The following is a 14,693-nucleotide window of genomic DNA, read 5'->3' as shown; positions in this document are numbered from 1 at the left end:
TATATATATATGAATGATTATGTATAAGTTTGCATATGATAAACACACCTGCCACCCGTTGAGATACTACCGTTAGAGGATTATTGGGTCCTTTGACTGGGCAGACAGTATTACATTGGATCCCTCTCTCTGGTTACGGCTCATTTTTCCTTTACCTACGCATACACTGAATAGTCTGGCCTATTCTTTCCACATTCTCCTCTGTCCTCATACACCTGACAACACTGAAATTACTAAACAATTCTTCGCTTAAAGGGTTAATTACTGCTACATAATTGCCCATCATTCCTATAACACAGATTATATTTATCGTAAGACACATCATTCCTATAATACAGGTTATATTTATCGTAAGGCATATCATTTCTATGATACAGGTTATATTTATCGTAAGGCATATCATTTCTATGATACAGGTTATATTTATCGTAAGGCATATCATTTCTATGATACAGGTTATATTTATCGTAAGGCATATCATTCCTATAATACAGGTTATATTTATCGTAAGGCATATCATTCCTATAATACAGGTTATATTCATCCTAGGGCATATCATTTCTATAATACAGGTTATATTTATCGTAGGCCATATCATTCCTATAATACAGGTTATATTTATCGTCGGGCATATCATTCCTATAATACAGGTTATATTCATCGTAAGGCATATCATTCCTAAAATACAGGTTATATTTATCGTAGAGCATATCATTCCTATACTACAGGTTATATTTATCGTAGGGCATATCATTCCTATACTACAGGTTATATTTATCGTAGGGCATATCATTCCTATAATACAGGTTATATTTATCGTAGGGCATATCATTCCTATAATACAGGTTATATTTATCGTAGGGCGTATCATTCCTATAATACCGGTTATATTTCTCGTAGGGCAGATCATTCCTATAATACAGGTTATATTCATTGTAGGGCATATCATTCCTATATTGCAGGTTATATTTATCGTAGGGCATATCATTCCTATAATACAGGTTATATTTATCGTAGGGCGTATCATTCCTATAATACCGGTTATATTTCTCGTAGGGCAGATCATTCCTATGATACAGGTTATATTCATTGTAGGGCATATCATTCCTATATTGCAGGTTATATTTATCGTAGGGCATATCATTCCTATAATACAGGTTATATTTATCGTAGGGAATATCATTCCTATAATACAGGTTATATTTATCGTAGGGCATATCATTCCTATAATACAGGTTATATTTATCGTAGGGCATATCATTCCTATAATACAGGTTATATTTATCGTAGGGTATATCATTCCTATAATACAGGTTATATTTATCGTAGGGAATATCATTCCTATATTGCAGGTTATATTTATCGTAGGGCATATCATTCCTAAAATACAGGTTATATTTATCGTAGGGCATATCATTCCTATACTACAGGTTATATTTATCGTAGGGCATATCATTCCTATAATACAGGTTATATTTATCGTAGGGCATATCATTCCTATATTGCAGGTTATATTTATCGTAGGGCGTATCATTCCTATAATACCGGTTATATTTCTCGTAGGGCAGATCATTCCTATGATACAGGTTATATTCATTGTAGGGCATATCATTCCTATATTGCAGGTTATATTTATCGTAGGGCATATCATTCCTATAATACAGGTTATATTTATCGTAGGGCATATCATTCCTATAATACAGGTTATATTTATCGTAAGGCTTATCATTCCTATAATACAGGTTATATTCATCCTAGGGCATATCATTCCTATAATACCGGTTATATTTCTCGTAGGGCAGATCATTCCTATAATACAGGTTATATTCATTGTAGGGCATATCATTCCTATATTGCAGGTTATATTTATCGTAGGGCATATCATTCCTATAATACAGGTTATATTTATCGTAGGGCATATCATTCCTATAATACAGGTTATATTTATCGTAAGGCTTATCATTCCTATAATACAGGTTATATTCATCCTAGGGCATATCATTCCTATACTACAGGTTATATTTATCGTAGGCCATATCATTCCTATAATAAAGGTTATATTTATCGTAGGGCATATCATTCCTATAATACAGGTTATATTTATCGTAAGGCATATCATTCCTATAATACCGGTTATATTTCTCGTAGGGCAGATCATTCCTATAATACAGGTTATATTCATTGTAGGGCATATCATTCCTATATTGCAGGTTATATTTATCGTAGGGCATATCATTCCTATAATACAGGTTATATTTATCGTAGGGCATATCATTCCTATAATACAGGTTATATTTATCGTAGGGCATATCATTCCTATAATACAGGTTATATTTATCGTAGGGCATATCATTCCTATAATACAGGTTATATTTATCGTAGGGCATATCATTCCTATAATACAGGTTATATTTATCGTAGGGTATATCATTCCTATAATACAGGTTATATTTCTCGTAGGGCAGATCATTCCTATAATACAGGTTATATTCATTGTAGGGCATATCATTCCTATATTGCAGGTTATATTTCTCGTAGGGCATATCATTCCTATAATACAGGTTATATTTATCGTAGGGCATATCATTCCTATAATACAGGTTATATTTATCGTAGGGCATATCATTCCTATAATACAGGTTATATTTATCGTAGGGTATATCATTCCTATAATACAGGTTATATTTATCGTAGGGAATATCATTCCTATATTGCAGGTTATATTTATCGTAGGGCATATCATTCCTATAATACAGGTTATATTTATCGTAGGGCATATCATTCCTATAATACAGGTTATATTTCTCGTAGGGCAGATCATTCCTATAAAAAAGGTTATATTCATTGTAGGGCATATCATTCCTATATTGCAGGTTATATTTATCGTAGGGCATATCATTCCTATAATACAGGTTATATTTATCGTAAGGCTTATCATTCCTATAATACAGGTTATATTTATCGTAAGGTATATCAATCCTATAATAGAGGTTATATTTATCGTAAGGCATATCATTACTATAATACAGGTTACATTTATCGTAAGGCATATCATTACTATAATACAGGTTATATTTATCGTAGGGCATATCATTCCTATAATACAGGTTATATTTATCGTAAGGCATATCATTCCTATAATACAGGTTATATTTATCGTAAGGCATATCATTCCTATAATACAGGTTATATTTATCGTAAGGCATATCTTTCCTATAATAGAGGTTATATTTATCGTAAGGCATATCATTACTATAATACAGGTTATATTTATCGTAGGGCATATCATTCCTATAATACAGGTTATATTTATCGTAAGGCATATCATTCCTATAATACAGGTTATATTTATCGTAAGGCATATCATTCCTATAATACAGGTTATATTTATCGTAAGGCATATCTTTCCTATAATAGAGGTTATATTTATCGTAGGGCATATCATTCCTATAATACAGGTTATATTTATCGTAAGGCATATCATTCCTATAATACAGGTTATATTTATCGTAAGGCATATCTTTCCTATAATAGAGGTTATATTTATCGTAGGGCATATCATTACTATAATACAGGTTACATTTATCGTAAGGCATATCATTACTATAATACAGGTTATATTTATCGTAGGGCATATCATTCCTATAATACAGGTTATATTTCTCGTAGGGCAGATCATTTCTATAAAAAAGGTTATATTCATTGTAGGGCATATCATTCCTATATTGCAGGTTATATTTATCGTAGGGCATATCATTCCTATAATACAGGTTATATTTATCGTAAGGCTTATCATTACTATAAAACAGGTTATATTTATCGTAAGGCTTATCATTCCTATAATAGAGGTTATATTTATCGTAGGGCATATCATTCCTATAATACAGGTTATATTTATCGTAAGGCATATCATTCCTATAATACAGGTTATATTTATCGTAAGGCTTATCATTACTATAATACAGGTTATATTTATCGTAAGGCATATCATTACTATAATACAGGTTATATTTATCGTAGGGCATATCATTCCTATAATACAGGTTATATTTATCGTAGGGCATATCATTCCTATAATACAGGTTATATTTATCGTAAGGCTTATCATTCCTATAATACAGGTTATATTTATCGTAAGGCATATCATTCCTATAATACAGGTTATATTTATCGTAAGGCATATCATTCCTATAATACAGGTTATATTTATCGTAAGGCATATCATTCCTATAATACAGGTTATATTTATCGTAAGGCATATCATTCCTATAATAGAGGTTATATTTATCGTAGGGCATATCATTCCTATAATACAGGTTATATTTATCGTAAGGCATATCATTCCTATAATACAGGTTATATTTATCGTAGGGCAGATCATTCCTATAAAAAAGGTTATATTCATTGTAGGGCATATCATTCCTATATTGCAGGTTATATTTATCGTAGGGCATATCATTCCTATAATACAGGTTATATTTATCGTAAGGCTTATCATTCCTATAATACAGGTTATATTTATCGTAAGGTATATCAATCCTATAATAGATGTTATATTTATCGTAAGGCATATCATTACTATAATACAGGTTACATTTATCGTAAGGCATATCATTACTATAATACAGGTTATATTTATCGTAGGGCATATCATTCCTATAATACAGGTTATATTTATCGTAGGGCATATCATTCCTATAATACAGGTTATATTTATCGTAGGGCATATCATTCCTATAATACAGGTTATATTTATCGTAGGGCATATCATTCCTATAATACAGGTTATATTTCTCGTAGGGCAGATCATTCCAAAAAAAAGGTTATATTCATTGTAGGGCATATCATTCCTATATTGCAGGTTATATTTATCGTAGGGCATATCATTCCTATAATACAGGTTATATTTATCGTAAGGCTTATCATTACTATAATAGAGGTTATATTTATCGTAAGGCATATCATTCCTATAATACAGGTTACATTTATCGTAAGGCATATCATTACTATAATACAGGTTATATTTATCGTAGGGCATATCATTCCTATAATACAGGTTATATTTATCGTAGGGCATATCATTCCTATAATACAGGTTATATTTATCGTAAGGCTTATCATTCCTATAATACAGGTTATATTTATCGTAAGGCATATCATTCCTATAATACAGGTTATATTTATCGTAGGGCATATCATTCCTATAATACAGGTTATATTTATCGTAAGGCATATCATTCCTATAATACAGGTTATATTTATCGTAAGGCATATCATTCCTATAATACAGGTTATATTTATCGTAAGGCATATCATTCCTATAATAGAGGTTATATTTATCGTAGGGCATATCATTCCTATAATACAGGTTATATTTATCGTAAGGCATATCATTCCTATAATACAGGTTATATTTATCGTAAGGCATATCATTCCTATAATACAGGTTATATTTATCGTAAGGCATATCATTACTATAATACAGGTTATATTTATCGTAGGGCATATCATTCCTATAATACAGGTTATATTTATCGTAGGGCATATCATTCCTATAATACAGGTTATATTTATCGTAGGGCATATCATTACTATAATACAGGTTATATTTATCGTAACGCATATCATTCCTATAATACAGGTTATATTTATCGTAGGGCATATCATTCCTATAATACAGGTTATATTTATCGTAAGGCATATCATTCCTATAATACAGGTTATATTTATCGTAAGGCATATCATTACTATAATACAGGTTATATTTATCGTAGGGCATATCATTCCTATAATACAGGTTATATTTATCGTAGGGCATATCATTCCTATAATACAGGTTATATTTATCGTAGGGCATATCATTACTATAATACAGGTTATATTTATCGTAACGCATATCATTCCTATAATACAGGTTATATTTATCGTAGGGCATATCATTCCTATAATACAGGTTATATTTATCGTAGGGCATATCATTACTATAATACAGGTTATATTTATCGTAAGGCATATCATTACTATAATACAGGTTATATTTATCGTAAGGCTTATCATTCCTATAATACAGGTTATATTTATCGTAAGGCATATCATTCCTATAATACAGGTTATATTTATCGTAAGGCATATCATTACTATAATACAGGTTATATTTATCGTAAGGCATATCATTACTATAATACAGGTTATATTTATTGTAAGGCTTATCATTCCTATAATACAGGTTATATTCATCCTAGGGCATATCATTCCTATACTACAGGTTATATTTATCGTAGGGCATATCATTCCTATAATGCAGGTTATATTTATCGTAGGGCATATCATTCCTATAATACAGGTTATATTTATCGTAGGGCATATCATTCCCATAATACAGGTTATATCTATCGTAGGGCATATCATTCGTATGATACAGGTTATATCTATCGTAGGGCATATCATTCCTATGATACAGGTTATATTTATCGTAGGGCATATCATTCCTATACTACAGGTTATATTTATCGTAGGGCATATCATTACTATATTACAGGTTATATTCATCCTAGGGCATATTATTCCTATAATACAGGTTATATTTATCGTAGGGCATATCATTCCTATGATACAGGTTATATTTATCGTAGGACATATCATTACTATAATACAGGTTATATTTATCGTAGGGCATATCATTCCTATAATAAAGGTTATATTTATCGTAGGGCATATCATTCCCATAATACAGGTTATATTTATCGTAGGGCATATCATTCCTATAATACAGGTTATATTTATCGTAGGGCATATCATTCCCATAATACAGGTTATATCTATCGTAAGGCATATCATTCGTATAATACAGGTTATATCTATCGCAGGGCATATCATTCCTATGATACAGGTTATATTCATCGTAGGGCATATCATTCCTATACTACAGGTTATATCTATCGTAGGGCATATCATTACTATATTACAGGTTATATTCATCCTAGGGCATATCATTCCTATAATACAGGTTATATTTATCGTAGGGCATATCATTCCTATAATACAGGTTATATTTATCGTAGGGCATATTATTCCTATACTACAGGTTATATTTATCGTAGGGCATATCATTACTATATTACAGGTTATATTCATCCTAGGGCATATCATTCCTATAATACAGGTTATATTTATCGTAGGCCATATCATTCCTATAATACAGGTTATATTTATCGTAGGCCATATCATTCCCATAATACAAAGTATCCTAGATAAGGTAAATTGCCTTTGAGATTGAAATTTTCTTTGAAGAAATGAAAATACAATGTTTGTAACCTTTGAAAATGGCAGCCACAACTCCGATATGCTGGAGGAAAACTTTATTGCAGGCGAACAAGTCTGAACGAAAAGCGAACAAAGGGACAGGTGAAGAGGAAAAGATGATAGCGGATAGAGAAAGTAGAAGGTAGAAAGCAATAGACATTTCAAAACAATATAAATAAAACGGAGGACATAAGAGAAAAGTAAAGGTAGGGCAAAAGGAAAAGGGAGAAAGTATAACGAAGAAAATGAATGTTACTAAAAATGCAAATATAAAAGAAAAGGGGTAAAAGGAGGAAATTACAATAAAACGAAGAAAACAAAAATAGAAACTATAAGAATTAATTAATCATCAATAAGACTATCTGAAATAAATCAATTCACAAAATATCTACATATAAATACAACCAAAAATAAATACGAAAACCACCAGACGAACTAAGACAGTAATGCAAATCCAAACGAAAAAACAAAGGAATCCAAACGACAAAAGACTGAAAGGAAAGAGCGTATTGCTAAGAGGTGCGCATCAAGGCTAAAAGAAAAAGACCTCAGACAGAGAAAGAGAGAAAAAAAGAAAAAAGAGAAAAGAGCGTTTTGCTAAGAGACACACACTCCATTAGTAATAGCAAAACCCTCTCGGCAAAAGACAAACACGACCCAGCAAAGTTGTTACCATGCAATGCTATTTAGGAAGAAGGCGAGCACCTGCAAAGGTCACGCTGAAAAATTCATGTTAAGTCAACGGGACTCGAGTTAAGACACGAGGCCAAAGTGCACAGTTAGTTGTTCCCGGCGATGGGGAAATACAGGAGAGGAGTGATAAGACAGAAATGGCCAACGAATTTTACATCGGGAAGGCTTGGCAGGAGGGGGAGGATCCCGGCCTCCAAATCTATGATGCTTAATAAGAGTAAAGGATATAAAGATTGAGGAAATGAGTAATTATGCAAAACTAGTGTATTATAACCTGTATTATAGGAATGATACGCCCTAGGATGAATATAACCTGTATTATAGGAATGATATGCCCTAGGATGAATATAACCTGTATTATAGGAATGATATGCCCTAGGATGAATATAACCTGTATTATAGGAATGATAGCCTTACAATAAATATAACCTGTATTATAGGAATGATATGCCCTAGGATGAATATAACCTGTATTATAGGCTAAATATTTTTGCACATACATATTCAACCATTCCCACCCTTTCCCCTTTCCCTAATTACAATCCACTGGTTCGGAAATTTGTGGGAGATTGTAGTTTCTGAGTCTACCTCTCTGGGTACCCCTTCTCACCATGGAATGACTATTCCCTCTCTTCCCTACCCGAGGGACTGTGAGAGACCGAGTAGCCAAACGTTTGGCAATTCTTCCTAGCGTCACAAGATATATATATATATATATATATATATATATATATATATATATATATATATATTCATATGTATATATATATATATACATATATCCAGACACTTTCTCTTTATTATGATAGGGACGAGATTGAAGATGAAATGGAATACTGTACATGAATGATTTTAATATATAATGGCGTTTGAGAAAAGGTGATAAATTATCTACTAGCACATGATTGGCCAATACATATATATATATATATATATATATATATATATATATATATATATATATATATACACGTGTGTGTGAGTGAGGGAAAATGAGAAACTGAATAAAACCATTGTCTATAGCAAAAGATTTAATAATGGAATCTGCATTAATAAAGTGAGACGTGGTTTAAGCCGGAACTGAGATCGTAAAACTGAGGCTGAAAACAAGATAAAAGCCGCTTTGGGGAAATGGAGGAAGGTGACAGGGTCAGTATGTGACAGAGAAAAATATCAAAATTAAGATCTATTTTTTAAAGGTCACTCATGAATGGCAGATGCAAGGGACGGTGACAATCCCCTAGAGACTGACCATATAATCATATGATCAGCGCCCAAGCCCTCTCTTTACCCAAGTTAGGACCAGGGAGGACAAGGCAATGGCTGCTGATGACTCAGCAGGTAGACCTATAGGCTCAAAAGTATGGTGAGGTTGCACACACTACAAGAAACTATCGAGTCTGAGCGGGATTCAATCTCCCATCCAGCAGAACACCAGGCAGGGACGTTTCCAATAGGCCACCGCACCCTTACCGTATTCAGATCAGTATGATGTATGGTTCAGATATGCGAGTATCAACAGAAGAGGAGGATCAGAAGCTCAAGCGAACGTAAATGAGGAATTTGAAGTGGATTTTGGGGATCTCGTTGAGTAAGAGGCTGACAAATGAAGAAATGGGAGCAGAGCTGGGATGGTAAATATTACTGATAGCATAAGAGAGTTAAGTTTGAGATGGTATAGATATGTAGTAAGAATGGGTGAGGAGGAGTAGTGAAGTCTTGGGTGGAACATGTTAGGTGTCGAATCTCATGAGAGGCCAAGAATTGAGTGGTGTGATAAAATGCTGGAGGATTTAGAGAAGAGGGGTTTGGTAGAGGAAGCAGCTTTCGCTAAAACTAGTTAGGGAAGACAATTGAAGGAAACCTGGTTCTTAAGGGATAGCGGTAGAGGTAAAGAAAAATATTTTTGTTTAAAAACTTTTATATTAATAAAATATTATCAGCCTTTATAGTTTCCATTGAACTTTCTCGTTGTGACAACTTATTGAGAGACATGAAACCAAATAATTCCAATTGTAGACACTCTATATTCTAGAAGCCTTTTGTCCTGAAATCTTTGTCTTAAGTCACTAGACATTACGATCCATATTTTTCACTCATTCAAGTACAGCATCCCGTTAAATTCGATCTGTACGGTTCCCCCAATCCACCTCCTCTCACCCCCTCACCCACATCTCAGATGCCTGTCACCTAAAAGTATACTTTCTCGATATTGGGAACTAAATTTCTTGCAACAACAACAACAATAACAACAACAATACCAACAAACAACTTTGGGAGTAGATTAACGCCAAATGTTTTTGTTTCTTAATCAATCAACCAACTGAACGCAGAGAACAAAGGCTTCAAAGGATATGGAAGCAGCTACTTTGTCTGCCCCACTCTTTGTTCTGCTATGCTCGGTTTTCTCTCTCTCTCTCTCTCTCTCTCTCTTTCTTCTAGGCGACAGACTATTATTTGTATTACACTTGAGCTTCAAGCTTAAGCTGAGCAATGCCTCAAAAGGGATTCTTCATCAATTTCCTCTTTAAAAAATCCTACTATAAACAGTAATTTGCTTTGGCATTGTTCTTCGCAGGAAGTTGTCCAATAGAAATGAAAATATACTGTTGTCTATTGTCATCATCTCCTTGATATTCAATCACTTTTTTTCCACTTGATATATTTTCCAAATAAATTCTAGTTATTTTTCATTTAGATTAACAAGTTTTTTTTACAATAACAGATATTTATCAACGCTATTTTATTTATTTTTATAAAATGTTTACACATTATTAATGATAACTTTAAAATTACTAAGACGAATGTTCGATGACCTCTAAAGAAATAAGTAAATAAAATAAAATCAATGACAACTAAAATGATAATAATAATGGCAATAACATTGATGATACTAATGATACTAAAATAAAAATTTTATTATCACCATTGTTATTCTAACATATTCTTAGGTGTTTGAAGTTAATATTTCCACAGTTAACCATCAAAAAGATTAGCAGGGATTTACACAGGTTGGAAATTCACTTATAAACCTATTTCAAAACTAATTTTCGGTACCTTGAAATACTATTATTTTTTTTATTTGATAACTCTAGATTTTGCTTAAAAAGGTTTAAATAATGATGATTTCTATCAACAATAATGTAAAAAAAAATTAATTTCACCCCATTTCCCAGTTCTAAGAGAGCTAATTTTTCAATACCGTGAAATGTTATAATTTGAATTTGATACCTCGAGACTTTGCTTAGAAAGATGCTGATAAAAATTATTTCAAGTAACAGTATGAAAAGAAATTCATTTCAAACCATTTCAGTTCCAAGAAAAGCTTCAAAACGAATAAATTCACATACGCACGCCATAATCCAAAATGAATTCACATCCGAAAATACACAAAATACACGAATTCTGCCTCCGAAAAGTCCCGAATACAAGAACCCTGACCTCCACAAAGGCGAAAACATTCTGGTCAACCCAGGTCAAAGCATCGTCCATGTATTTAGGTATGGCGAATGAATTCACATCCGAAAATACACAAAATACGCGAATTTTACTTTTGAAAAGTCCCGAATACAAGAAACCTCTGACCTCCACAAAGGCGAAAACATTCCGGTCAACCCAGGTCAAAGCATCGTCCATGTATTTAGGCATGGCGTCCACCTGCCTCAGTCATCCCAATAAATATTTCAGGATCGCACCAAGTCACAGATCGCCTTTGTCACATAGAAATTCAGGAGCACCACCTCGGTCTTGGGTTATGCATCAATTTCGAGGGTCAAATGAGTTTCGTGTGTATTAATTCTTACTTTGTGTGCTGCGAACGTTTTCCTGTTGAACAGGTTGACGTAAGTATTTTTATAATTGATTTATGAAGGATCTGTTTTAATATTGTTGCTGTTCTTAAAATATATTATTTCACTTCTTAATCACTTTTGTAGTTTATTTATTTGCTTATTTCCTTTCCTCACTGGGCTATTTTTCTCTGTTGGAGCCCTTTGGCTTATAGCATCCTGCTTTTCCAAATAGGGTTGTAGCTTAGAAAATAATAATAATAATAATAATAATAATAATAATAATAATGATACTACTGATTATGATGATAACAACAAAATAAATAAATTCACATACGCACGCCATAATCCAAAATGAATTCACATCCGAAAATACACAAAATACACGAATTCTGCCTCCGAAAAGTCCCGAATACAAGAAACCTCTGACCTCCACAAAGGCGAAAACATTCCGGTCAACCCAGGTCAAAGCATCGTCCATGTATTTAGGCATGGCGTCCACCTGCCTCAGTCATCCCAATAAATATTGCAGGATCGCACCAAGTCACAGATCGCCTTTGTCACATAGAAAATCAGGAGCACCACCTCGGTCTTGGGTTATGCATCAATTTCGAGGGTCAAATGAGTTTAGTGTGTATTAATTCTTACTTTGTGTGCTGCGAATGTTTTCATGTTGAACAGGTTAACGTAAGTCTCTTTTTATAGTTTACTTACGAAGGATCTATTTCAATATTGTGACTGTTCTTAAAATATGTTATTTCACTTCTTCATCACTTTTGTAGTTTATTTATTTACTTATTTCCTTTCCTCACTAGGCTATTTTTTTCTGTTGGAGCCCTTTGGCTTATAGCATCCTGCTTTTCCAAATAGGGTTGTAGCTAAGATAATAATAATAACAATAATAATAATAATAATAATAATAATAATAATAATAATAATAATAATGATAATAATAATAATAATACTGATTATGATGATAACAACAAAATGAATAAATTCACTTATGCAAGCCATAATCCAAAATGAATTCACATCCGAAAATACACAAAATACAAGAATTCTGCCTCCGAAAAGTCCCCAATACAAGAAACCTCTGACCTCCACAAAGGCGAAAACATTCTGGTCAACCCAGGTCAAAGCATCGTTCGTCCATGTATTTAGGTATGGCGTCCACCTGCCTCAGTCATCCCAATAAATATTGCAGGATCGCACCAAGTCACAGATCGCCTTTGTCACATAGAAATTCTGGAGCACCACCTCGGTCTTGGGTTATGCATCAATTTCGAGGGTCAAATGAGTTTCGTGTGTATTAATTCTTACTTTGTGTGCTGCGAATGTTTTCAAGTTGAACAGGTTGACGTAAGTGTTTTTATAATTGATTTATGAAGGATCTATTTTAATATTGTTGCTGTTCTTAAAATATGTAATTTTACTTCTTCATCACTTTTGTAGTTTATTTATTAACTTATTTCCTTTCCTCACTGGGCTATTTTCCTCTGTTGGAGCCCTTTAGCTTATAGCATCCTGCTTTTCCAAATAGGGTTGTAGCTAAGATGATGATAATAATAATAATAATAATAATAATAATAATAATAATACAGATTATGACTACAACAACAACAACAACAACAACAACAACAATAATAATAATAATAATAATAATAATAATAATAATAATAATAATAATAATAAAACTTTAGAATTAATTTTCCTTCGTAATCTTGACTATTTCTTGTGACCATTTACCCTCAATTTTTTTTTTATTTATCTCTCACCCCATTTAGATCTACATTAGATAGTTTACATTTTCATTTTTGTTCATTTAGCAATGCAATCTGGAACTGATTAGACACGCCATAGCTTTGATTTTTTGTTCGCCCTCTCCTTTGGATAATCTAGTCTTTGGATAGTATCTTGTTCTTCAGTTCAGTTATTATTATTATTATCATTATTATTATTATTATTATTATTATTATTATTATTATTATTATTATGAAGTATTCGAAACTGTTTTTTTCTGATTAAGTATATGAGGTGACGAAACATTCATAAAAATAGAATATCATAGCAAACATTACATTAGTTCCCCGACTGCAAAAATATTCTATCTTTTAGGAAGAATCTTAAATATTTCATATATAGAATACACACATGTACACATTCACACGCTTATCTCCCCTATGTAATAAAAAGCAAGTGTCTGACTACATATATATTCTTTCCTATAACGTACAAGGGAGAGAAAGTAGCCATAACCTGGTGAGATGGGGTACCCTGAGAGGTACACTAGGAAACCACTATCTCCCACAAAGTATCTCTCTCTCTCTCTCTCTCTCTCTCTCTCTCTCTCTCTCTCTCTCTCTCTCTCTCTCTCTCTCACACACACACAGTTATTAACCACGAAAATAAGTACAAAATTAATTTTTAATTTTGCTAGCTAGGAAGAGTCTGCGTTGATGATGAGTACTTCGGTAGCACATAGTGCTTATAATAGGCCATTGCCGAAGGATAAAGTGCCAAATTACTGAGATTTTTCTTTGGTTAAGCATGATTGTGCCCTTTTAATAGGCCTGATTTAATTTCCTTGTATGGCTCCCTTCAAAAGAAACGACCTAAGTCTACGCTCCTGCAAAACGCAAACGACGTTAACCTTGTCATAGCAGTAATAGACTTTGCATGAAAACGATTTCTCTACAAATAACATTTTTTTTTTTTTTTTTTTTTGACGCTGCTTTTACCGTCACGATACGTGTTATAAACTGGGAACGGGAACAACTATAGTCAATTTCTATTAGCGATGCAGATTTGCACCGACTCGCAGCGGTGCCCTTTTAGCTCGGAAAAGTTTCCTGATCGCTGATTGGTTGGACGAGATAATTTTAACCAATCAGCGATCAGGAAACTTTTCCG

The 14,693-nt window shown here is 32.8% G+C and overlaps 1 protein-coding gene across 1 annotated transcript; it reads right to left on the bottom strand.

Annotated features, from left to right (window-relative positions):
• Positions 1–761: 761 nt before the first annotated feature.
• Positions 762–4,688, bottom strand: LOC137657364 (DNA-directed RNA polymerase subunit beta''). The gene is made up of 7 exons (XM_068391701.1): positions 4,315–4,688; positions 3,379–3,915; positions 2,638–3,291; positions 2,404–2,550; positions 1,468–1,653; positions 1,273–1,380; positions 762–1,146 (listed from the first exon to the last, which is right to left on the bottom strand). The coding sequence occupies exons 1-7, from the start codon at positions 4,686–4,688 to the stop codon at positions 762–764; spliced, it is 2,391 nt and encodes a 796-aa protein (XP_068247802.1).
• Between the last annotated feature and the right edge of the window lie 10,005 nt (positions 4,689–14,693).

This window comes from Palaemon carinicauda, chromosome 18, assembly GCF_036898095.1.
Source record: "Palaemon carinicauda isolate YSFRI2023 chromosome 18, ASM3689809v2, whole genome shotgun sequence".
NCBI classification, from domain to species: Eukaryota; Metazoa; Arthropoda; class Malacostraca; order Decapoda; family Palaemonidae; genus Palaemon; species Palaemon carinicauda.
The sequence above is the reverse complement of the archived record's forward strand: the minus strand, read 5'-3'. Positions and strand labels throughout refer to the sequence as shown.

Coding starts and splice junctions, on each gene's coding strand:
- LOC137657364 (XM_068391701.1), bottom strand. CDS start 4,688: ATGCCCTACGATAAATATAACCTGTATTATAGGAATGATATGCCCTAC. Junction 3,916..4,314: donor CCTTACGATAAATATAACCT/GTATTATAGGAA, acceptor CCTGTATTATAG/GAATGATATGCCTTACGATA. Junction 1,381..1,467: donor CCCTACGATAAATATAACCT/GTATTATAGGAA, acceptor CCTGTATTTTAG/GAATGATATGCCCTACGATA.